Source organism: Diadema antillarum, unplaced genomic scaffold (assembly GCF_040938485.1).
Source record: "Diadema antillarum isolate AM-2024a unplaced genomic scaffold, OU_Dant_1.0 seq00000297_RagTag, whole genome shotgun sequence".
NCBI classification, from domain to species: Eukaryota; Metazoa; Echinodermata; class Echinoidea; order Diadematoida; family Diadematidae; genus Diadema; species Diadema antillarum.
Genome location: NW_027271320.1, coordinates 1887504 through 1914888, shown reverse-complemented (window position 1 = coordinate 1914888; position 27385 = coordinate 1887504). Strand labels below are relative to the sequence as shown.

The window sequence follows — 27385 nt, the reverse complement described above, 5'->3', positions numbered from 1 at the left end:
CACGATCTAAAAGCGATGCCATTGGGTATTCCATACATATACATTATACATAGATGGAATGATCAACGTCATATATAATACAGTTTAGATATTACAGTAATGCATCTGCGTATTGACATGATGGTTTACAGTCAATGTGGTCCTACTGCTAGGCAAAATGTACATGGAGTTATACTGGAGAAACGCAATAATAGAATTAAAAAAAAAAAAAAAAAACTTGCGAGAAGGGAATTTGCTAAATAAAATTGAGACCGATTCAGTAGATTCAAAATTCCCGGAACGTAAAAGTGATGTAGGTCCTTGTCAAATCAAAGACCGAATTCGCAGATGTAGCTAAAGTCATCGCTGCATGAATCATCCCAAAACTTTAACCCATTAAAGCTCACACAGTTTTGAGTATGAGCGTTGTCATTGGGCTGATCGCTTTTCCACATACTACTCGATACGGTACCGCCAACACGCTCCCATGTGTAGACTCCTTCGGTCGATCTGTCATTTAGGCCGATCCAGATACGTGGGGTGATGTCCGTATCTGCGAAGTGCGGGCGAAGGATCTCCCGTGTAATGTTGGATAGCTCACTTGGCGTTTCTATGGCGACAAGATAGCCTCCTAGTTCATCACATGTATCCCTCGCCACCTCCCAGGTCTGTTGGTCCTGACGGTAGAGATAGCAGGAGTCTGGGGACAATTCACCGCCAGGGCAGACGATATCATCTGGATAATTCACGCACAGGACAAAAAAAAATACAAGAATAAACGTAGACTTATCCACAGAACAGGAAAACATGAACAGATGTATGTGACCCGCAACAACAAGAGGATCCTGATGTCGCTGACTGCTGAGCCGAGAAAATCAGATTTGAAGTCAAATCATTAAAATCGGTCAAAACAATTGGATTTATGTTCTTGGCAAGATTTTGTAGTATAATTATAATTATTGCCTATGACCCAAAATGACAAAAGTTTGAAGCTAAATGATCAAAGGAAAGACAAGAAATCAACCTTTTGTTTTGTTTTGTTTTTCCTGGGTCATGTTTTTCAACTGAATGTTTTAACTGAAGAGAAACGTGTCCAGAAGATTTGAATTTAGCGCCGCAGATCTGATCTGTGCACAATGCCCTCAAGCTGTCTATATCGGTGAGACGAGCACCAAATTCCGGATGCGCTTTAAAAATCACAAATCGTCCACTTTGAAGAAACATAACGCCCTTCCCGTTGCTAAACACTTCAAACTTCCCGGCCACTCAATGACGGATGTCACCAGTGGCGGATCCAGAGGGGGCGCAACCGGCGCACGCCCCCTTTATTTTTCGTTAAAAAGAAAAGAAATAAAAAGAAAAAAAGTTTAATGAAACTCGGAAGTGGCACCTGAAATATGAGTCGCCCCCCCCCCCCCCCCCACCCCCTTACAGAATTCCTGGATCCGCCCCTGGTCAGAGTGTGCATTTTCGGGGAGGTTTCAAATCAACAGAGGAAAGAAAACTCGCTGAGTAAAAGTGAAGAGTAAGAGTTTTAAAAATGAAGGGCTGAACAAGGACTTATCCATTCTAAACGATTACTAATTCTTCCGTTAAAGAGAGGAATAAGTCATGGCGAGGATTCTAAGATATTTTTTTTTTCAAAATATCTTTCTAATTGGTAATAGTTTCACTTACACTGATAAAGAGAAATTATTAGGTTATTCTGTCAGAGATAACATGAAAGCGAAAATTATGATTCAATGTCTCAATTTTTAATAACCAATTTACTCACGTTTTGCTTTATTTTATATAGATGAATTCACACTGTCATCCTATTAATGACTGATACTTTATAATCAATTGAATATATGAATATAAGAACGACCCAAGTCCAATTTTTGGCCAAATTCAGTTTGACATGGGAAATTGTAGCTTATGCATGGACTCATCTTGTGTGTAAATGATAAATCCCAATTACCCCCGGAAGTGCCTGAAATGAATGAGTTAAATCTTATATTAATGTAAGAATGAAGGACTTGGGTCATTCTTACATGCATATAATAGCGCCCTCTCTCATCCTTCTCCCATCTCTATAGCAGAATATCATGTATATGAATCAAAGAACGACCCAAGTCCATATGAATCAAAGAACGACCCAAGTCCACCACACAAAATGGCCTCTCCACAATTAATGTAAATGTTAATTGTCATAATAATATATGTTCTAATTTGTATATACAATGTTGCCTTCCCATCACAGTTAAATAGAATATTATTGGACAAATAGAAAAGATATGAAGTTTTTTTTTTTTAGTTTACTCGAAATGATCTTCCGTGGACTTGGGTCGTTCTTATATTTATATACTCAATTTCATACTTCCATGTTCAAATCTGATTAGATTACAGTGGGACTCTGAATTGTGCCTTTGTGCCATTGATGAATTCATCTGTTTCTCAACAGGAATTTTGAAACCGATTTCATCCTATTGATGATTATTTTATACAACAGTCTCCATCAGTGTAAGTCATGAAACAGCTCAATTGCTGGAGCGCCCTTTAACCTGATTCTGAATTTGTCTATTATTTTTGTAATTTACGGTACGTTGATATTAGTAGAGTTATTCGGCATCACATCAGATATTTGATAATATAAGGTGATATGACGCTTAATTGGACGCCATTGTTAACACGTAATAAACATGTCAATGCTCTCCTCCTTATGCGGGCCATGACTACATTGCGTCTACATGGCAACATCACTGTAAAGGGTGCGCACCCCTAGCCGTGTCTCATAGCAACTAAGTCTGTCTATGAGTGCGCAATCTACGTGTTCAATTCTTGTTTTGCTACTTTTGATACCGTCGTTGTCAAGACTCCTGATGAAGGCGTAGGACGCCGAAAATAAACTCATGCTTTATTGGCCAAAAATGCATTACCAGTTTGTTTCTTCATTTTTGCGTGGAGCCAATACGAGAAATCTCAACATATTTATATAATCTATATATATATATATATATATATATACACAATAATATGTGACAGTGCACCTCAAAACAAACAAAAAGTCGCCAGACATGAATTTTTAGTAAAGACCATATTCTGAAAGAGGAGACTTTAAGCTTTAAAGTGATGTATAACTCAAATCAAATGGACTCTCCGAACCTATCTAAATATTGGAAAGAAAGCACAACCTCAGAAAAAGTGTGAACTGAGAAAAGAGGCTCTGAAGTACAGTGTCTATTCAAGCGCTTAATCTTTACCAAACCGTGCTGGCTGTGCGATGAATGGGACAAAAAACAGGAAGTAAACCACTGGAGTAGCAACAATGAAGGGACTATCAGATTAAACTGAAATTAAGCATGTCTCATTAACACATTCTGTCCGTAATTAATGCCAACTTTCAAAGCAGTATACACTATCCTTGCAAAAGTTATTAGAGTTGAAAGTGAAGAGTGTAGACAAGGTTTTTCAGAAATGAAAAAGGGATTCTGAAGACACACCTAATCACACTATTCTATCAAAAATGTTCGAGATAAACTGCTAAAAAACACACTTTCCTGCCCGTTTTATGATACCAAATTTTAGCATAATGTAAAAGAAGACCTGCTCTTTCAGAAAATATGAAAAAGTCAAGTTCGGCTAGGTTGACCCATTTCACTTATTATCAGTCCTCACGCAAAATCAGTGTGTGCGACTTTATGTTCGTTTTGAGGTGCACGGTCACATATATATATATATATATATATATATATGAAGAGTTTGTTCGCTGAAACCGATAAGTCCATTTTTGAAGATTTTGAATTACGGTCTCTGTCATAAAGTACAAAATAATACCTTTTAAATGATATTTTGGTCACTACATATAAAGGTACATTTTTGAAGTTATGGTCAAAAGAAACAAAAAACTGTCTTATTATTCTCTTTATTTTTCTTGACCTTTAATCGCAAATATCTCCATTTGGCAAATATAAAACTTATCGGATTTTGCGAACAAACTCTTCATATGTATATATATATATATATATATATATATATATATGTAGTTTACGTAGACATATCCATAAAAAAACCAAGAAGACCTTGAATGTTAAAGGAAGTGAGTGCTTTTAAAATTTCCTTCTGCTTTCTATTAAGTTATGTCATTATTCAGTAGAGAAAAGGACACATTTTCAATTACACTGACGTCAAATCATGACAAGAGATGGTTTTCAAGATGTTATTATCAATATCTTATACCCCGGAAATTAAGTTAGCATTTTCCTCCCCTGGTAATCAGGGCCATGCACCTGTAATCACCGCATTATTTATATCATGTAAACGATTTTCTGTTTGTATTCTATGTCCACTTGTATTGTTTGTTGAATTGCCGAATAACTAATGATGATGATGATGATAATAATAATAATAGTAATTATAATAACCTCTACATTTCTTTGTTTTTCATCAGAGTGGATATGAAATATCTCAAATTGAAAAAGTAGTATACCTGTGCTTGCATTTACACTCCTCTTCTTCATTGATTCTCATGCAAGTATTAATACTAACACCTTATAACGCTTAGCTGGTTTGTAATCCACAACTTCATTTATTCACGTGTACATACCAACTTCACATCGGTGTCCGGCAGATGATCTTGGGCACTTGCAGGTGAATGCTTCCAGAGTTTCTGAGCAGGTCCACCCATTCAGGCAGGGATTAGGAACGCAATCTGTTTTGCGTATTGAATGATATGGTGAATGGTAAATGTGTTGAAGAGTTGTTTACGTTGGTATAGCGACATGTTTATTAGCGTTGAATCAGCAAGAAAACGCTTTGATCATCTACAAACAAACATAAAATAACTGTTGAGGATTTTTTTTTCTAGTATTTTACAAGACCTACCGCTCTTAAATTCTCACAGAAATGCACAGATTGAAGTGTTCTGGGAAATTAAAGGGGAACGAAACTTACAAATAAGTGTGGATTTAATGACTTCAGCAATTCTAATAGAATACATCAACGAAAGTTGGAGGAAAATCAGACAATTCGTTCAAAAGATATGAAATTTCGAGGTTTTGGTCAGCCATCGCCGGATGAGAAAACTATAGAGACCGTGACTTCTCGTGAAATTATATGAAGAATCAATTATGACGCGTGTTCCACAAAACATATTTTTGTATGAAAAGTACGCATTCCCTTGGCATGATATTTCTCGCTTTTGGAAAGAGGTACGTCTAGTTCTCTTTCTTTATGCTAGAACAAATGATTTTTTTTTTAATATTTACATTACGATGATGTAATTGTGCGTTCGTTTGCATTTCTTTAATAATACTTTCTATCAGCATCTGTCCAATAAATAAATACATGTATATATGTGACCGTGCACCTCAAAAACGAACATAAAGTCACACACACTGATTTTGCGTGAGGACTGAAAATAAGTGTAATGGGTCAACCTAGCCGAACTTGACTTTTTCATATTTACTGACAGAGCGAGTCTTCTTTTACATTATGCTTAAATTTGGTATCATAACACGGGCAGGAAAGTGTGTTTTTTTAAGCAGTTTATTTCGAACATTTTTGGTAGAATAGTGTGATTAGGTGTGCCTTTAGAATCCCTTTTTCATTTCTGAAAAAAACCTTGTCCGCACTCTTCACTTTCAACTTTAATAACTTTTGACAGGATAGTGCTACTGCTTTGAAAGTTGGCATTAATTATGGACAGAATGTGTTAATGAGGCATGTTTAATTTCATTTTAATCTGATAATCTCTTCATTGTTGTTACTCTGGTGGTTTACTTCCTGTTTTTTGTCCCATTCATCGCACAGCCAGCACGGACCGGGTGTGGCAAAGATTAAGCGCTTAAATAGACACTGTACTTCAGAGCCTCTTTTTTCAGTTCACACTTTTCCTGAGTTTGTGCTTTCTTTCCAATATTTAGATAGCTTAGGAGAGTCCATTTGATTTGAGTTATACATCATTTTAAAGCTTAAAGTCTGGTCTTTCAGAATATGGTCTTAACTAAAAATTCATGCCTGGCGACTTTTTGTTTGTTTTGAGGTGCAGGGTCACATATATATGTATATATATATATATATATATATATATATATATTACACATATAGAAAAGTGTAAGGACTAATCATGTATTACAAAATAAGTTCGTTCTGTTTGCAATATTAAAACTTCACTAATATCATTTAACTAGTGTTAAAGGGAATATTAGCCTTCCTGCATCAGAGTGCGCATTTCATTATTAAGCAGTATACTCCCCCCCCCCTCCCATTATCCGATATGAATTTTTCTCATATTAGTCGAGGCTTTTTGCAAGCCACCTTTATCATACCTAGCATATTTGGGATTACTAGTTCATTTTCCAATGTATATGCACTTAATGGTGTGTAGGCCGTTTTTCATTAATCAACGTTTCAATGAGATCAAGGAGACTATGAGATCCATCGAATACAATGTGACTCGTCAACACGGTACCCATGCAAGGTCGGAGATGACAAAAGTAAAAAGCAGAAATTATCGTAAAGCTGGTTTTACTAATACAACATTAACTGTTTTCGAAATTTAATTTCATCTTATTTCTGAGAAATATTTTCCTTGAAAAGAAGTTAACTCTGCCGAATCGAATCTATTCAATTCAATTCAATTCAATTCATTCATTTTTCATTCTTCTTTTTTCAACAAAACATAACGCATAATATATTTGGAATTACATCATAAACATAAACATTCGACTTTGTAAAAGATAAATGATACAAATAAACAAAAGAATGCATACTGGCAAAAAAGTACAAAGTTATGCTTCAATTGAGGAAAAAGAAAGAACTGAGAGGTCCACTAAAAAGCAAGCTTGTATGTTGTGAACCACTCAAAAAATGAACAAACTTATGAATTACTTATTTACAAATACTTATCACAGTTATAATTTACGACAGAACGGAACAAGAGAGGAGAAATACAAAAGACATGACAACACTTGACAAAAAAGACGGAAAGAATGGGGAGAAAGGAAAAGAAAAAAAGAGAAAGAGAATAAGAGAATGAGAGAATGCCTACACGCTTAACTAGGGAAATGGAACAGGGGGTGATTGACAATGTGCTTCAGAGGGCTGGTACTGCACGCAGCTGTGCAGGGATTTAATGGCTATTGCATAATAATCCATGCAATCCATTACGTAATAATGAAGTCAGTAAACGAAAGATTGGTGGATGGATGATGAACCCTGAGGTTGATGAGATCTAACTAAGGACGAAATATATCAAAGAGGATTTAACAGAAATGATTTCAACTTGCGCTTAAAAGAATGCAAAGAAGGGGAATTTTTTATTTCACAGCTTAATGAATTCCAAAATCTAGGACCGGTGTATATAAATGTACTCTGAGCTAATAAAGTTCTCAGGAGGGGCAAATGAAACTCATTAGATTGTCTAGTTGGATAATTATGAAAAAACTGATTCCGTGGAAACATTGAATTGAAAATACTGGGAAGTGCATTTGCATTGTAATTAAACATAAACTGACCAAGTTGAAAAAAATACAAATCTTTGATTTTCAAAATCTTATATTTAGTAAACAATGGCTCTGAATGGGAACGTGGCGGGACGCCGCATATGATACGAAGTACCTTTTTCTGCAGTAATAGTAATTTATCTAATAAAGTTTGATGGGCACTACCCCATGCTAGGAGTCCGTAATTAAGATACGGTAAAATCAGAGAAAAATACAAGGTCAACAAAGAGGACATTGGAATATGAGACTTGAGTCTATTTATGATACCAATATTACGTGAAATGATTGTACTAATGTTAATAATGTGCGGTCTCCATGAAAGTTTATCATCCACTGTGATACCAAGGAATTTTATATGAGATACACGTTGTAACAGAGTGTCATCAAAAATGATATTTGTGCGCAAAGCTTCTACAGAATTGCTAAAAAGCATATACTTAGTTTTCTTGAGATTAAGTGATAATTTATTAGCTCTTATCCACTGAGTAACTTTTTTCAGTTCAGAATTAACAATGCTTACGAGAGTATCTGGATTTCGGTGAGAAAAGAAAACATTGGAATCATCAGCAAAAAGTATAAATGAGAGTATATCAGATGATCTACAAAAGTCATTAATACAAATAATAAAAAGTAATGGTCCTAATAAGCTACCCTGTGGGACGCCACATTTGATAAATTCTAAATTTGAGTCATTCTCGTTCAGAGATACATATTGTTTTCGATTTTGTAGGTAACTCCTGAACCACTCCAAGGCCTTCCCCCGTATTCCATAATGAGACAATTTATATAATAAAATGTCATGATTTATCGTATCGAAGGCCTTGGAGAAGTCCAGGAAGATACCAATAAGATGAGAATGATTATCAATAGTATGCGCGGCGTGGTCAATAAATTTCAAAAGGGCATGAATGGTACTGTGTTTCTGACGAAACCCAAATTGAGAATTTGTAAAAACATTATGAAAATTAAGAAAATTGATTGTTCTTACAAACATTAATTTTTCCAAAATTTTAGATAAGGATGAAAGCAAAGAAATGGGTCTATAATTACTTACATCAAATTCATCTCCTTTTTTAAATAAAGGAAAAACCTTAGCTATTTTCATAATTTCAGGAAAAACACCACTTAGTATAGATTTATTGAAAATATATGAAAGTGGGTCAGCAATTGATGATATAATTCCCTTTAAAATAAAATTACTTATATCATCATAACCGGCACTTCGTTTATTATTCATTGCAGTAACAATATCTATTATTTCATATTTGGTAGTTGGAACAAAAAAAAATTGAACTAGAATTAGGCTGACCTAAGAATGTAGAAAAATGCATATTTGACTGTGGTACTTTTTCTGCCAGATTTTCCCCAATCATTGAAAAATAAGAGTTAAAAATATTAACTATATCATTAGGATCTTCAACAATGTTATCATCATATTTTAACTTTGTAATATTTAATTTCTTTTTTGATATATTCATAGCCTGCTTCAATATCTTCCATGTATTCTTTATATCATGTTTATATTTCTCTAACTGAATCATATAATATTTCCTCTTTTCCAACCGTATAATCTTCGTTAAGATATTTCTATACGAAGTGTATTTATTTTTTGACTTTTCAGTTTTTTTCATTTTGAATTTATAATATAACCTATTTTTCCTATTTATTGAACGCAGAACAGATTTTGAAATCCATGGAAGTTTAGGAGACGTTTTATAATTAACTAACTTATCTTTTATTTTAGGAATATATTCATCTAAATATTTATTCATAATCCCTGAAAAATTTTCAAATGATGCATTTACGTCATCATTATCATAAACACTAGACCAGTCAGCCCTATCTAAGCAAGCACCAAGGCTAGCCAAATTTTCCGGTGAAGCTCTACGTCTAAATGAAGAAAGTTGAAACTTATTAACCAAATGTTTAAGATCAAAATATGTTATAATAGGGAAATGATCAGTTATATCAGATAAAATTATAGCAGAATTTAAAATCTGCACAGAATTAGAAAAAAATATTATCAAGGAGGGTTGCGGAGTGATTTGTAACACGAGTTGGCTTCGAAATTAGTGGCAAGAAGGAGGCTGACAAAAACATTTCAAGAAATTCTTGAGATGTGATATCATCATTCCTAATCAAATCAATATTAAAATCCCCCATTATGAAAATGCTTTTATTGATAAACAAAGGACTTTTTAATAAATTTGTCATACAATTTAAAAAATCCTTGGAACTAGAACTTGGGGGTCTATAAACAATACCAATTATAATATTCTTACTTTGCGGAATACAAATTTCCACAAACAAAGTCTCTACAATTTCATTCATTACATTTAATTCATCACAAACACTAAATTCAAATTTTTCAGATAAATAAAAAGCGACTCCACCACCCGTCCTGTTTACTCTGTTATTAACGATAAACTCATAACCATTTAATGCATACGGCAAATTAACGTCAAATGATAACCATGTTTCAGTTAAACCTATTACTGAAATTTGTTGTTTATTTTGATTATCTAATAACATCTGCAACTCATCAAAATGTTTATTAATACTCCTTATATTTAAATGTAACATAGAAAATATGCTTTGTGAAAAACTTTTTGTATAATCTTTAAACTGGTCAACAGTTACATATTTAGAAGGAATTTGAGGGGAGTCATATTCAAAATCAAAATCATTATATACATCTTTTAAAGATGAGTTTACATTATTAACAATAAGATCGTCAAAAAAAGCAGACGATTGTGACTTATTCCGACTTAATTCCGAAGGGGAACGTCTAAACAGATCAAAGAGTTCATCATCATCTAGGGAATCAAATGCTACATTAAGTCGATTAGCCATAAAAAGAGGCATAACGTATATGAAGGCATGTCAACTGACGAGTTAGCAAAGGAATGAAAATTTTTGGCACAAAAGATGCACGGACAATTCCGGGTTCACGGATAGTACAGCGAGTAGGCAAATTCACGAAAACATAGACTTTAGGCAACATAATCAAAGCACATAGAATACATAAACAACACAGGAAGAAAGCGTACACACAAATAGTCAAAGCCTGTAAAAGAACTTTGACAGAACCAGCGCAAAGCATTTAAACGGCCATGGAGATAAAGATAGCTCCCGAATTTGGAAAAATCATTCGTTATTTATAGGAAATAATTGTTGATTTATAGAATGAAAACATAGAAAATGGATAATAAATGCGTGTTAACATTAAAATAAAAATGAAAATAAAACCCCTTTCATTTCTTGGATCATTATGTAGTATCATAATATTATCAAGGCCCGGAAGTTTCACATTCATTTTACATTATACACAAGGGGCATAACTAATCAGACTAAAATAATATGCTGACATTACAAATGTCGGACAACTGCTGAAATGAGTGAACAATATAATAATACTGACAGCCCTCGCAGGGGCAGACGGGGCAATAGCTGTATGTGAACTAGATGCCATGCTTACAAAAGGTGACAACGAAATACTGAAAACTTTCGCATTAGCAACAGCTGTATCAGAACTGAATACCATACTTACAAAAGGGAAGGAAACAAAAACAACAACAACAGCTCACTCCAAAATCTCAGGGAAAGCGCTGTTCATATATTTGGATGCATGAATAAACCGGTCCTAATATTCAGAAAAGAATGTATTGTATGTCCCACCTCCGCTCCCGATTCAACCCTCCCGGAATTTTAAACGCACTGTTTGCATGTGTAATTTGTATTGTTTGACCAGGTGGGGGGAGGGGGAACGATGGAAATTATAGGCGTTCATGCATAAAAAGAGTAAAAAGAAATGAAACAAACAAAGTGCTTGTTAAGAAGGGTGAAGAGGACGGAGATGGGATAGACAAATATTCCATAGGCATGTGTTAAAAAAAATACGGCATGTGAAATACTAGACTGTTTAAACACATGCATATGCAATTCAGTTTTTACAAGGTGGGTGAACTTGCGAGGAATTGAGGCAGACAAACGATATCTATGACAAACGATATCTATGACATACTTAAAGCTCCGCATATGTCAAATTTGTTTCAGACACAATGGTTTTCGTGATAACTCATCTGAAATTATCTCATTGTTTAATTTATCTATCTATCTATCTATCCATTTATTTCTACTCTTTTGTCAGGGTAGCCCATTCAACAACAATATTGATGGTCTTCCATGGGGTCCAGAATAATATTGATGAGCATATACAATGTACATTCAATAGTTTAATAGCAAATCATATTTGAGTACACAGGGATATCTTACGCGGATGGGCACAGTAGAGGTTGGTCTTTCCTCTCGCCGCTTCGGGAACCATGACGTCATACTGAGGATGGTCACGAGGGACGTACTTGGGTGTTGATCGGACAAAACCTTCCATTTTCTCGGAGAAAATCTCGGGACAAAGACTTTCAAAGGCTAGTGCTGCATTTTGACACGTGTCTTTTCCATTTTCTGCGCAGCAATCTACATCATAGGAAAGGAATGAGTGCACAGTAACACAACTTCATTAAGGCATAAAGGAGTTCTGGAAATTTGGTGTGTGTGTTTTTTGCATACCCGGTTACGTCGATACATTATATACATACTTCTTCAATGTTATGTATTTTTTACAATGGTAGTGATATTGTATTGCTGTATATCTCTTGTATGTCTATGTCCATGTATCTATGTTATACGTGTGGTTTGTATGGGAATAACGTATCGATGTAACCGGGTATACATGGAAACAAAACAAATTTCCAGAAACGGACAATAACATCGAATTGAATTCAATTGAATATAGCACCAGGGAGCCGTCGAACTCATCACATTTTCTTCAAGACGCTACGTCTATAATGGGTTGTTTTGATAATACCTTTTTGACACATTGTTCTTGCGCGTCGCCCTCCAGTTATTGTGGAATATTAAAATTATATCACATTTATAAAAAGTACCCACACAAAAGTTAAAACAAGATCTTTAGTGGTGTCATCAATATCCATTACTTGGCATAAAAATCTTCACTTCTTAACAACAAAAAAATACATTTCCCAAATCAGCAACTCAAAGAAAGGGTAAGAGTGATGAGGAGAGAGAGAGACGGTGGGGATGGGGAAAACTTGCCCCTGTGTCTGTGTTTATGCATTTTTTTCTGAGGTTGAGAGTAATTTTCAACTTGTAAATTCATTTGTATGACAAAAATTGCAATCAAATTAGTAATAATAATAATGATAATGATAATAATAATTATAATAAGAATGATAATAAGGAGAATTATGACTTGTTTATGAAGGATAGACTTTTCAGTGTTGCCACTGCTCTACCAGAGGGCCCTGTCATTATTATTACCCCTGCGTTCCAGATACCAATTCATGCGCCTTGGTGGAGAGGGGCATATAGTGGGTAAAAACATCCACTATGCCACAGCACCCCCACAAATATTTTTTTTAAAATCTAGATAACAGTTAGAATACCCACCTTTTTGAAATGCAAGTAGATATATGACCATTTGGATGGGAAGTCGTTTAAAAAACTGCATCTCGGATAGTGATGTATCCTTTGCTTCTGGGTTGGAAGGGAGAAAAGACATTTTCATCGCGTCACGTATCATTAAGCACGAACGCAAACTGTTGGAAAATTTGGAAAATTGTTTAAACCTACGAGCAATAAAATAAAACCATAAGGGGTATCTAGTCAATGGTAAACACACACACACTCACACACATACACACCTACACACACGCACACACACACACACACACACACACAATTTATACATTAGGAAAACCTGATATGGCTCGATTTATTTAGGATACTATACAAGATATTTCACACACGCACAATTATGGTCGCCCAATATCTTTCTTCTTTGAATCTCTAATGAGATGGACAATTACAAATCAATCGTCATAAAACACTCAGGTACTATACCGCGCTCTATCTATGCTTAAATGGCGTGACTCACGAAGAGGTGAACATTTGTGAACGTTGCGAACGTTGCGAACTTTAGAGAATAGCTGTTCTGTTTGTTTATTTGCTTGTTTGTTTGTTTGTTGATTTTTTTAGGGTTCGTAAACAGTTGCTAAAAAAAAAAGCAAAACTGTTTAAGTCCAAATGCAACAAACACTTCCTGTAATGACACTTTGATATGTTGTCTTCATGTGCTCACGAGATACAAAATAACAACGAGAATCCACATGACAATTGCAAAACGAGTACTTTTGCATACATACACAATAAACCCGTTCATTAAACAATATATCTTATAGTCTTGTTTGAAACCTTTAAGATGTATTATTTATGATTTACGTCAGTATTTTCTGGGGGCAAATCGTTTGTTGTATAGGGCCCTATTATTTTTTTTCTCTCTCTATCTCTTTCCTTTTCTTTAAAACACAGCAACAACAGGAAACCATGACATCGAATCGGCCTCTGTTTTGATATTCAGTAGGCTTTAAACACACAACCTCTCGTTGGAATATACTTCCGACATCGTTCACAAAGAGTAAGTAGTAACTTCAACGTTGCAGAAAGTCTGCTAACGATTTAATAATATCTGATTTGAAAACAAAACAAAACGAATGAGAGATCAAGGAAAAATTCACAATTTCTTACCCTCCGCTCCACGTGAATCCTGGTTCTGCAGTGCTTCGCTATACTTTGTTGCCTGTTTTAGAGCGTAATAAACACCACGCGTTTCAAATGTTATCCAGCAAATTTAATATTGACTAATCCTCCCTGCAAAGCCGCATTACAACCTGCAGATCTTTAGAGTGCAAAATATAGCCGCCAAATGGCTCCTGAAGTAGTATTCAGTCGCAAGGACGTGGAACAGATTTGAAAAAAAAAAATTATTTTGCTTTTGCGTTGCAATCAGAGCGTTCGAATGTGTGCATTACATGTCCATTCATTATGAACAATTTCAGCTATTTCTAATAACGCGAAGTCGTAACCTGCCCTACTTTTGCAAAAGGGAGCCAGTGACATCGAGTAAAAATGCTACAAAAGAAGCAAACATGTTTTTTTGGGGGATATGCCCTTCAAAATTTAAATTTGTGATGAGAAATAATGTTGGCATTCGTGCAAGTCATATTTTGATGCATTTATGACGATTCGAAGAATTTTAATATTCCCATAGAAACTCTTTATAATGTAACTTGCTTCCTTTTGCCAGAGTATTACAGATTTGTAGCAAACATGAAAAATCTGGCAAAAGGAAGCATATATATGACAATCATATCATGAATATGTTATTTGCTTTCTGTTGCCAAAGTTTTATTGATTTGTAGCAAACATAAAAAGTCGGCAAAATGAAGTAAATGACAATTATATCTTAAGGATGTCACTTTCGTCCTCTTGCCGAAGTATTCTAGATTGTGCCAAAATATGAATAATTTGTCAAAAGGAAGCAAGTGACAATGATATCATGAGGTTATGACTTGCTTCCTTTTGCCAAAGTATTTCAGATTTGTATCAAACTTGAAAAATTGTCAAAAGGAAGCAAGTGACAATCACATTATATGGATGGTACTAACTACCTTTTGCCCATGTAGTTTATATTTTGTCTCAATACAAATTATTTGGCAAAGGAAAGCACGAGACAATCATATCATGAGGTTGGAACTTGCTTCTTTTTGCCATTTTTTCATGTAATTTTGTGCACTTGTTTCCTTTTGCCACTCGAATTTCTTAGAAATGGGCCACAATTGTAACTTTTTGATTTTTCACTTCAATAGAGCATGCCTCAATTATTGTATTGATTATATTTGGTTATATTTTATCATAATTATTTGATTATATTGTACCATACAGAAAAAAATACAATGAATGAATGAATGAATGCCAAATCAACCAAAAAAAAAAAAAAATCCATAGAAATGGCACTTGCTCCCCTTTGCTAAAGTAGGGCAGTATACGTGCCATGCTCAAATTAATTACCCTACGACCTTTTTGTATGCTCACCCAAAGACTGACCAGCAGCCAGGATGTGAGAGAGAACAATGCTAAATCGTTGAATATAGTTCATTTATTAGGATATCAAAATCTGATATCAAAATGCAACTGGAGACTGGCTTAATGGGTATAAAACCATGATTCTTTAATTTTCATGCTGCACTTATCTCATGATAGTTCAAATGCACTTATCAAATATCAGTTTCAATAGCTTGACAAAAGGTACCTCTCGTCTAAACACTATGCAGCGCCAATAAGATCACAGTTTGCTTTTCGGAATGTTCAATATTCCGAAGGTTCGCCATGCAGAAAATTGAATAAGATTATGACAAAATTCATTTCAGTCACTCTTTGAATTGATTGGAATTGTCACATTTTGTTAACACACACTGACACACACACACACAAGTACATACACACACACACACACATACTGATATATATATATATATATATATATATATATATATATATATATATATATTATATCACAACTTACTATCTTTTTAATATGAAGGTAAATGGAAGTCATTTCTTCCTGCAAATGTACAATATTGAGCTGGGTGGTCATATTACAGCTTTTAATACTGGTTTAATATTTTATTACACGGCCTCTAAGAATCCTTGTACTACTAGACGCGAAGTCTAGTAGTCTCTTTATCTCAGTCTCTTTATTCATTTAAGCATAAACTTAAACTAGTTTTTCTGAATTCATATCTATAGCTATTCTTCAATCCTCCTCGACATTCTCTGTTCATACTTCACATTACTGACATTATCGATTATGTAACATGTGCCTCGCTCGTGATTTCTGTATTATCTCCTGAACTTCCTTTGTACACATTTGGTATCTCTGCTATTGTACACTGCATCTGACTTGTACCTCGCTCGGGTGATCACGCAACTCTCAAGAGGTCTGTGCCGCGGACATTGCTTTCTTTGGGTTTTTTTCTTCTTCTTCTTTTTCTTTTTACTTTTTGGCGTTTATATTTCTCCAATTCACAAATTGTCATTCCTTTAATTACATAACCAAGTAAGAAATAATCTCACATCCGCATCTGGGAATCTACACCCTACAAGCAATGCTTCTATGTAGATTCCTCATATTTCACATGTTTTATTGTCTTATAAGCTGTACTTGACAATTCATCCAGGCTTTTGTATTGTGATATTTATGTTTTATGTATTTGTTGAAATGTGGAATATGGAACAATAAAAAACAAAAAAAAACAAAAAAAAAGTACGTTGGCGCAGGAGTCGTTCACTTGGCTTTGAAGCATCCCAAACTAACTGTGATAATTATATCTCAGCACAAACCCTCTTCAATTTCATACTATGGCCTGTAGTCATTTACTTCTCTGTATCTGTGTTTATTATTTTCCATTGCATATAGCATATAATAGTCAGATGTGAGAAAGTAAGGAAAAATCGGTGCGTAGCTTTCACATCTTATTCCTCTTACTGTTCCTCCTTTTTGGAAAAGTGCAAGGGTTGAAAAATCAGCCGGGAACCTAACCCTTGGTCTTTGACATGGAATGCCAACGCCTTAAACCGCTCTGCCACGGAGACGTCTCGACGTTCAGGGTGACCCAGGCTCGATTACCCGACGGACTAAACTTTCAAGTCTTTATGCGCATCTTCCTTTTTGGGGCAGAGAGTTTTGAAGGACAGCCTACCGCGTGCCTCAGCTGTATCTTCTCATGAGATTTACGTACCGGTTTATTAGGATAACGTTTTTGATAAAGAATATGTATATATATATATATATATATATATATATATATATATATATATATATATATATGTATTTTATGATGTATTATCATACGTTGCTCTTATTGTGAACTTGAATAACAAAACAAACAAACAAACCAAAACAGAAAACGTCGAGTGAACGAGTGAACAAAATTAATCATTATATTTTTCCCCTGAAAGAACAATTCCACACATGTCTCCACTTTTTTACAAAAAAAAAAAACCACAAAAAATGAATGAGAAAGTGTTTATTTTGGAAGATTTTTTAGTTTCAAAGATTAGAAGAATAGTGTGATCAGGCACGACATTGCCTTTATAGTCCCCTTTTCATTTGATGAAGTCGCTTTACACAATCTTTACTTTCATACCATAAACAAAGGAGTGAATGAAGCATAAAGCTACTGCGTTTTGAAGTCAAACAAACGTAAAATCGAATCGGCTCAATGAACGCGGAAAACTTCAACTTTATCTGATAATCTCTTTATTGTGGTTGCTACAGTCTTACATCGTGTGTGTGTGTGTGTGTGTGTGTGTTTGTGCGTGTGTGTGTGTGCTAGTGAGTGTGTGTCATTAATTGCACGTAGCACACCAGAGTGTGATAAAGCACCTGGAGAGGCCCTGAACTTCAATACCTCTATTCTGAGCAATGTTTATTTGGTTTGTTTTATTCAATCTAGTGATGAAAGTGCACCCATTCTTTATATATATATATATATATATATATATATATATATATATATATATATGTGTGTGTGTGTGTGTGTGTGTGTGTGTGTGTGTGTGTGTGTGTGTGACCGTGCACCACTTGTGGAACAAACAAGAGTCGCGAGCACTGATTTTGTGTGAGAGCCGAAAGTAGGTGAAATAGGTCAACCAAGCCAATCTTGACTTTTTTCATATTTTCTAAAAGAGCAAGTCTTCTCCTATTATATCACACTAAAGTTTGGGATCATAGAATGAAAAGGAAATTGGGATTCTTAGCAGCTTTTCTGGAACATTTTGGGGTAGAATAGTGTGATTAGGTGCTTCTTAAAGAGTCCTCTTCTCATTCTTAGAAACCTTTTCTGTGCTCATCGCTTTCAACTCAAATACTTTTAGAAGGGATGACGTTTCTACTTTGAAAGTTGGCAATGATCATAAACAGAATGTGTTAATAAAGCTTGCACAAATTCAGCTTAATCTGATAATCCCTTCAGTGTTGTTGCCCTGGTGGTTATCATCCTGTTGTTTGGTCCATTCATCGCACAGCTAGCGCGGCTTGGTAAAGATTAGCGCTTGAATAGACCCTGTTCTTCAGAGCCTCTTTTCTCAGTTCACACTTATCCAGAGTGTGTAGTTTCTTTTCAATATTTAGATAGGTTAAGAGAGTCCATTCGATTGAGTTATATATCATTTTAAAGCTTAGAGTCTACTCTTTCAGAATCTAACCTGGCGCCTTTTTGTTGGTTTTATGGTGCAGGGTTGCATGATATACACGATATATATATACATTGTACATGCATTCCGTGCATCACAAAACGAACAAAAAGTCGCATCCCTTGATTTCATGTGAGGACTCAAAAAAGGTGAAATGGGTCAGCCAAGTCAATCTTGATTTTTTTCATATTTTCTGAAAGAGCTATCCTTCTTCTACATCATTCTTAAGTTTGGGATCATATCATGGATGGGAAAGTATGTTTTCAGCAGTTTTTCTGCAACCCATTTGGAGGGAGAATAGAATGATCGGGTAAATCTATAAAGTTACCTTTTCATTTCTTGAAATCCTTTACACCCTCTTCACTTCAAATTTTAATAACTTTTGAAAGGATAACTCTGCTGCTTTGAAAGTTAGCATTATTCGGTCCAAATCACGGACAGAATGTGTTAATAGACCATGCTCAATTTCAGCTTAATGTGGTAATCTCTTCATTGTTGTTGCTTCGGTGGTTTACTTCCTGTTTTTTTGTCCCTTTCATTGCACAAAAACGACTTTTTCTTCGTTTTGTGATGCAGGGTAACAAATGGTCATTAAATAGTAAACTTAATAATGAAAAGTTATTACAAATGAATTGATACATTACAGCAGGTTTTACCACTTTACTTTGGGGAATTAGTGCAGAATATGTAATATTTCAACGTTCATTGAGGTAGAAACACAAAAAAAAAACAGTAAGAAAGATATTATAGAAGACAGAAATAAAGAAAAATAGAGGTAGAGGGTTGTATTTGAATTGATTTTCCTGTTTCTTGTCTAATTATGACGTTGCTTTGAGTCGTAAGTTTTAAGCAATTTCATCAAACATCATATTATCATACGTAAAAGCAGGAGCGACATGAGTGGTGGCCAGGCAACACTAAAAAAATAGACGCCTGGCCACCAAAAGAAACAAAAAAGTTAGGCCGAGTTTTGCTTAAATCGTACTTTTTTCCCCTGTTTTTGTATATTTGCATTAAATTCATATAATTCCATTATCACACTTTCAGGATTGTAGTATAATAACATGCGTTCCGAATCAATGTTCTCCTCAGAACGGTAGCATAGCAAGAATATGACAAATGCTTTGCTTTTTGGTTACGGATTATACATAAAAGCAAGAGAATTCAAGACGTAACTCTGGAAAAGAGGGCTAAGGAAAGGCAGAAAGGTGATTATAAGGGTGATATAAGCCTTGTAATTTTTGTAACGGCAAAATGTACGTTGGCATACACTGGGCAATACAATAACGAACATGCGATTATTATAAAAGGCGATACTACTCTCTTTAAAAAAAAAAAAATCGAGTGAAAATATTCACTCCTAACAGAGTGAATACAAAAAAAAAAGAGTGAATTTAGAGTGAAATTGAAGTGAATTTTGAGTGAAAATGTTCATTTTTCACTCGTTTTAGAGTGACCTCTGGGATCACTCCAAAATCTTCGAGTGATCCCTGAGGTCACTCCATAATGAGTGAAAATGAAAATTTTCACTAAAAATTCACTCCAATTTCGCTCTAAATTCACTCTTTTTTATATTCACTCTTTCATAATGATAACTAGTGGACATTTTCTACCTTTCCGCGCGTGTGCATACGCGTACGGCGCTATAACACGTAATTTGCAAGGGCAAAATTGAACAATGTCTCGCTTTTCTAATACAATCTCTTTGTTGTCGTTAACTTTTTCACTTGGGGCGAGTATCATTTCACAGCGGAAATTGTCTGCCATGTGATAACATTCAAAAGTTTATGACAGGAGCAATGGTCATATTGCACCTTTTGCTTTAAAGCTGTTACGCATTCACTTTTTTAGGCAAGAGTCTATGGGAAATGATTCCAAATCCAGCAAGTTCACGTGCACCTACCACACGCCAAAGGCCAAAACTCGAGAATGCAGCCACGTATCGACTTGGGTCGAACGGTTTTAGAAAGAGCATATACTAAGCTTGACCACCATGTAAAACTCATTGCGATTGGTCAAAAGATCTCGTAGCACTTTTGTGCTAACAAGTTTTGCATAAAATGTAAAATGCCTCCAAATGGAGAAAAACCGCCCATGACGTAATGCGACTATTCCATTCGCAGTTCGGGAGAGTAGTAACTCTTGGGCATTCCCGCGCAAAGAGGCTGACAAGACCATTGTTTCGACTTGAATCGACGGATTTGTTTCCAGTTTCTTTCTTTAGCAGAGTATTTATGCCAATGAAGGTAAGATATATGAGTTCATGGTTCTTATAACGACGACATTTTGTCATTCATGAGGGATAATATAGTTAACTGGTGAAATAAAATCCCGAAATTGTTTTGTTCTGCAGTGGGAAAGTAGCGTAAACGCTTAGCTGCGTATAGTCCCACTACGTACTTTATTTATCATTGTGAAGTCTGCATTGGAAACCGGTAAGATTGTGTACTTTTGTAGAGTCAAACTTCAATTTGACGTATTTTATTATATTTTACAAATATGTGGAATGTGTGTGTGCATGTATGTGTGTGTGTGTGTGTGTGTGTGCTCGTATGGTCTACAGGAGAGACGGGTGACAGAGGCGCGCTGCATATGATGATACGGCCACGCCTATTTCCAACAATGGAGCGATCCCGTCTCGCTCTTACGAGGAGCTCGTGGCCAGTCGGGCGTATAGTAAAGTAAACAAAGCGAAGCGGTGAACGGAGCGGACACGCATGGACTTTTTGTCCAAATCTAGTCAAAAGTTTTCACTATGAAGAGTGAATATTTTTACTCGATTTTTTTTTTTTTAGAGAGCATGGTGTATCCATACATGCATACTGTACACATACATACCTAAGTATTGATGAGTATAACATTCATTATTATTGTGTACCAGTCATGCGTCACTCCATGATAATTCTAAAATAACATATGCATATTCAGGATATCCATAGCCAGGTGAAATGTGCCTTAAAGAAATTCAAATTTAAAAAAAAGCAACAACAGCTAAGGAAAACTAGGAGTGCTAAAGCCGATACAGAGACAGGTGGAAGAAAATCATTTTCCCATGTACATGATATTATTATGTATATGCTATATGACATTGTAAAGTTAAAGCCCGAATTCGCACATGTAGGTAGTTACCATGCTACAATGATCATCCCTGAGCACACGTCCATTGAAGGTCATACAGTCTTGATTGGCAGCATAACGTGGATTGGGCTGATTGTCATCATGATCCCACATACTACTTGAGACGGATAGGGTGCTGCCGACTCGCTCCCATGTGTACACTCCTTCCGTTGCTAAGTCATTCAGACCTATCCAGATCCATGGGAAGGTTGTTATTCCGTAGTGCGCGATAAGAACGTCCTCTCGGATGCTGGACAGCTCACTTGGCGTTTCTATGGCGACCAAATATCCTCCCAGTTCATCGCATGTATCCCGCGCCACCTCCCAGGGCTGTTGGTCCTGGCGGTAGATATAGCAGGAGTCTGGGGACGATGGATCACTAGGGCAGACGATATCTAGAGAACACGCAGGACAAGCCAAACCACGGTTTACACATGCAACATTTTCTTTCAGTGTTTCAGTGCTCTTTTATTAGTGTTGCCTTCCTGTTGAAATCAGGTTTTACTCTATATTTGTAAACGGAATATTGGTGGAAAATTGTAAACAAATTGATATTATTGCCTCTTTTTTTTGCAAACACTATTTTTATGGTAAAGGAGAAATTCAACAGGTCCATTTCTAATCGTCTAAATGCAATAACCTTTTCCAATAGTATTTTCAAATTAGGTGATGAAGAAAAATCTACCTCGGGAAAACCTCCGGTTCTAGAAACCATGATTCATTAAAAAGAAAAAAAAAATGAATAAATAAATACCTATGCGGTGATTTCTCAACAGTGTTATGCCCATCGGGCGAACAGTTTTAACCATCCCTCTTTGAAACAGATTTGTGTGATATATTGTGCAGGTGCGTGTGTGAGTATGTAACACATTATATCTCAAATATCTCCTTTCTATAAAAAAAAAATGAACAGCTGGGTTTGCATCTTCATTATCTATTCACATACAACTGATGCTACAAACACCTTGATGAATAGTTAAAGATAGATACCACAGCTTCCCTATCTCACATGCACGTACCAAGTTCACATCTCTTTCCACGAAATAACTCCGGGCACTCGCAGGAAAATTCCTCTATAGTTTCAAGACAGGTCCCTCCATTCAGGCAGGGATTAGGAAGACAATCTGTGTAATGAATAATATTATGGTACATGTATCGATGTTTTTTTATCATTATTATTCTACTTTTGACAAAATATTACCGACCGACTAGGTCATCAAAACAACAAATTCTATTTCAATTACGGGAGCATAATGAAGCTGCGCTAAAATTTTCTAGGTACCTCTTGCGAGCTTCCACAATAATGCTCACAATTCATTTTTTTAAAGGAAAATTATTTCATTCCCAGTAGACTCTGATGCTAGGATTAGGAAAAATATATTAAGTTAGTATTTTCCATTAGCATACATGTCATGTTGCTGTATTCGGGTCAGTGATCCCTTTCTTTTCACAACAATATACATATGGGATTTAAAATCGTGCAACATTTTCGGTTCTAGTTCCATATGGTTGCATTTGTGTATGTTTGGGTTGGTTACGTTTATGTGTAATATGTTTTCTTGATTCAAAGTAAGCTCATCATCAGATACAGCAAACCCAAACCTATCCATTAATACCTCACTTGTATAACATAACAAAGAATATTCGTCTGCTTATGATTATGTATACTATATCTATATTATATACATCTGTATACACATGTGTATGAATATATATATATATATATATATATATACACTCAGCAAAAAAAAAGTAAGTTCCCCCCTAACATTTTTGGATATATCTCAAAAAGTATTTTACCGATTTTCATAATTCAAACGGAAATGGATAAGGAATTTTATTACTCATAACATGAGTGGCAAATCATTGCCACCAGATATCATTATTGGTGTGAAAAAAAGGCATTTTATGTCAAAATGCATGGAAACAAAAGTTGCACTTTAGTGATTTGCAGTGACTTTTACACAAATAATCAAACAATCAATCATGATTCTGAACATTTAAGCATTGTTTTTTGCATATTTTTCTATCTCTTCCTTTTCATGAGCATACAGTCAAGTATTTGATAATTGATATGTCCACCATCCGCTACAATGACCAGCCGGCATCTCGTCCTCATACTGTTAACTGAAGTTTGTACTTGGCGCTGCTCAATGTTGGCCCATGCTCTCTGCAAGATGCGCTGAAATTATTGCAGTAAAGTGTCATTTTTTCACCTCCTTGCTTGCTTTCCGCTTAATGATATCCCAAAGATTCTCTACTGGATTACAGTCAGGGGATCTTGTAGGCCACTCCATACTTTCGATGCCATTTCCCTCTACAAACTGATCTACAACTTGAGCGCAGGATGCAAAATGGTCATAGGCACATTAATGTGATCAACCCAAATTGGAATTATAAATCACATGGCTTCTCCCAAACTTTTCATATTGAAAAGGCTATTGTTTAAAAAGTATGCATAACATCTGTTTAATAAGGAAGCGTATTGTACCTGAAGAAGTTCCTGAGTATTACACAATTTAAAAAGGTCATTTGCTAACTTACATTGGAAATGTATACAATATGCTTCGTATAGCCTAAAGTGCAACTTTTTTCCCCATGCATTTTGACATAAAATGCGTTTTTTTACACCAATAATGATATCTGGTGGCAATGATATGACATTCATGTTATGAGTAATGAAATTTCCTATCCATTCTGGTTTGAATTATGAAAATCCGTAAAACACTTTTTGAGATATATCAAAAACTGTTAGGGGGGAACTTACTTTTTTTGCTGAGTGTATATATATATATATATATATATATATATATATATATATTTCTTATTTTTCCTGCTTTAATCAGGATTATATCAACTTAACAAGAACGGATTACCTTCGTTTTGATATAAAACTTGTTGTTATATAACATATGTTTGAGAGTCAGTTAAGTAAAAGTTGGCATGATAGTATGACAACATCAGAACCACGTAAATAGCGTTAATTATGTAACTTTTTACTTGAGAAACATATTGCCGATCATTGAATGTAGGCTTACTGATAACCATCAATCATCATGTTGTAATGGCAAGACCCTCATGTACTATTGTAATATATTGTTCTGTTACCCTTTATATCTGTAATAATTTCAAGCGAACCGTCTACATCGCCCTCAAAATTAGGCCCACCCTGTGTTCGAAGTTCGGTAAGAGTCATTGTCTTCAGCCGTTCGTCTGCTCCATCCATAGCCTACCTTTTCCATTTTTAACAAACTCCTTCAAAGGACAAGTCCACCTTCATATACAGGTGGATTTAGTGAATGCAGCTATATTAGTAGAACACATCAGTGATTGTTTGGGGGAAATCTGACATTCCGTTCAAAAGTTATGATTTTTTTAAAGTATCTGCACAGTCACTGCTGGATAAGAATACTACTGCAATGTATGATGTCACATGCGTACAACGCTATAAGGAAAATATAAGAGAATTTCACAACATTTTACCTTTTGAAAAAAAAAGAAGTGTACATTTTCTTGAAGCGTCACTGATATATAATAGGGGTAATATTATTCCCTTTGCCTCCTGAAATAGGGAAGTCCACTGCTCTTTCAATATGCGAGAAAAGTGAAAATATGTTGAATTTTGTCTTTATATATTCTTATCGTTGTACATTATGTGATATCACAAGCTGTAGTAGTCTTCTCGTCCAGCAGTGACTAAGCAGAAATTTCAAAAATTCATAACTTTTAAACGGATTGTCCAATTTTCCTACAAACTCTTGTTGATGTGTTCTATTAATACTGCTGCATTCAATTAAATCACATGTCTATGAAGGTGAACGTGTCCTTTAAGCACGGAAGTCTCCCACAATAAGACCCGCAGGAACAAATATCTGAATGCTACACTGTATTAAGGCATACCCTTCAAAAAAAAATCCCAAATCATTTAATCACAGCTTTCAAGATACCCCTATACTCGAAGTTTACGTGGTGCTTGACCCCCCTTGATATAGGCATAAATATAACAATGTGTATTCATTATTCTCCCTATCTAAAGAAAGAAATACTGAAAAGTTTGGGATGAGAAAATTAAGGTAATAAATCGAAATACTAAGAAAAATTACAACCCCTCCGTTTTTGGAAAAAAAAATCGGGTTTAAAGACGATAAATTTATAACTTATATTTCCTTATTTTTTTGAATATCACATTTACTTGTGTAAATTCAGAAGTAACCAACCCTCATTTCAAGGATTTAAGGTGTGCTTAAAAACATGTAAAGACCTTGAGTATCGTATTGCTAATAAGAATGAAAAACGTGTACTTCATTTCCGTAAATGGTGATTTGACATATGATGTAAAGGTATGTTATTGCGGTGAGCACTCTGAATGTAGCATATTGAAGCGATATATTTAATGACACAGACTGCCATATGCGCCAATCTGTGGTGCCAGTGGCAGTGGGTGTGGGCCCCCTTTGGGCGTTTGGGGGCATCCACTTGGAGCTCGTTCAATATTGCCATAACTTTTATCTGTTTGTTTTATCTATCTATTGTATTACCGCAATTTGTAACAACGCTCAGCCTTTTGAGAGAAATGGCGTACCACACTTTTTCTTTAAGGTGTATTGTGTATTCCATAATTGATTGGCTCATTGAATATCTGTATTTCCCATAAATGCACCAAGTACAAAGAGAAAAAAAAATAAATAACGAATAGAGCACAATTCCGAATCATGTAAGTATAATCTGATTGAAAGGCTTTTGTTGCGAATTTTGAGTTATCATAATAACCCGAAATACAAAGAAAGAAAACTACTCATGTTCAGTTGTGCCCTTCATCATAATGACAAATAAAATCAAGCACATATTAAGCAGACTTTCTTCCTTGGCGTTATAAAACGATATGTCGTTTCTTTCATACCATTTGGTGCATTTACCAGTAACCTATATCGAACCAACGGAGACTGGTAGTATAGGCCTACACTTCTGCTCTCAAAATCAGAACATCCTTTCAATGACAACACGATCTATACCCAGGGCAATTACATTTAAGCACAACTGCACTGGAACATCTTACCCGGATGGGCACAGTAGAGGTTGGTCTTTCCTCTCGCTGCTTCGGGAACCATGACGTCATATTGAGGATGGTCACGTGGGACGTATTTAGGTGTTGACCGGACGTAACCCCGTATTTTGTAAGAAAAAATATCCGGGCAAATATTTCCAAAGTTTAATTCCGCGTTCAGACACGTGTCTTCTGTGGTTGCTGCGTAGCAATCTACATCAAGAAGGAATTTCAGTGACACACTAAGGGCTAAGCATCTGTGCGTCATCGGAATAGGGACGGAATTACCACATTTTACTGCAGACTGTATTTGAGAATTTAAGAAGTCGTTTCATTAGGGTTGTTCCCCTCCCCCTTCTTCCTTATGTCTTACTGCCGTCATTCCTTTACGTACAACGATGGTCGGTCTTTCTTCAACGTGATGGAAAATACCTAAATTGTTTACCTTCAAGGAAAACAGTATTTTTGATAATTGTATTGTATACCAATGAATGTCGGTATAATAAGAATTTTTGTTATTTACTGAATGTATGATTGGGAGCCTACGTTTAAAACCAAATATTACTTAAGCATTAATACATGCATTGATGCTGATAGAAAGTGCTTAAAGTGGACAAATTACAAAGTCAAAAAGTCATTCCGTTAA

The 27385-nt window shown here is 35.3% G+C and overlaps 1 protein-coding gene across 1 annotated transcript; it reads right to left on the bottom strand.

Annotated features, from left to right (window-relative positions):
* Positions 1-308: 308 nt before the first annotated feature.
* Positions 309-26803, bottom strand: LOC139730184 (C-type mannose receptor 2-like). The gene is made up of 5 exons (XM_071641080.1): positions 26752-26803; positions 21708-22090; positions 14070-14121; positions 11739-11939; positions 309-715 (listed from the first exon to the last, which is right to left on the bottom strand). The coding sequence occupies exons 1-5, from the start codon at positions 26801-26803 to the stop codon at positions 309-311; spliced, it is 1095 nt and encodes a 364-aa protein (XP_071497181.1).
* Between the last annotated feature and the right edge of the window lie 582 nt (positions 26804-27385).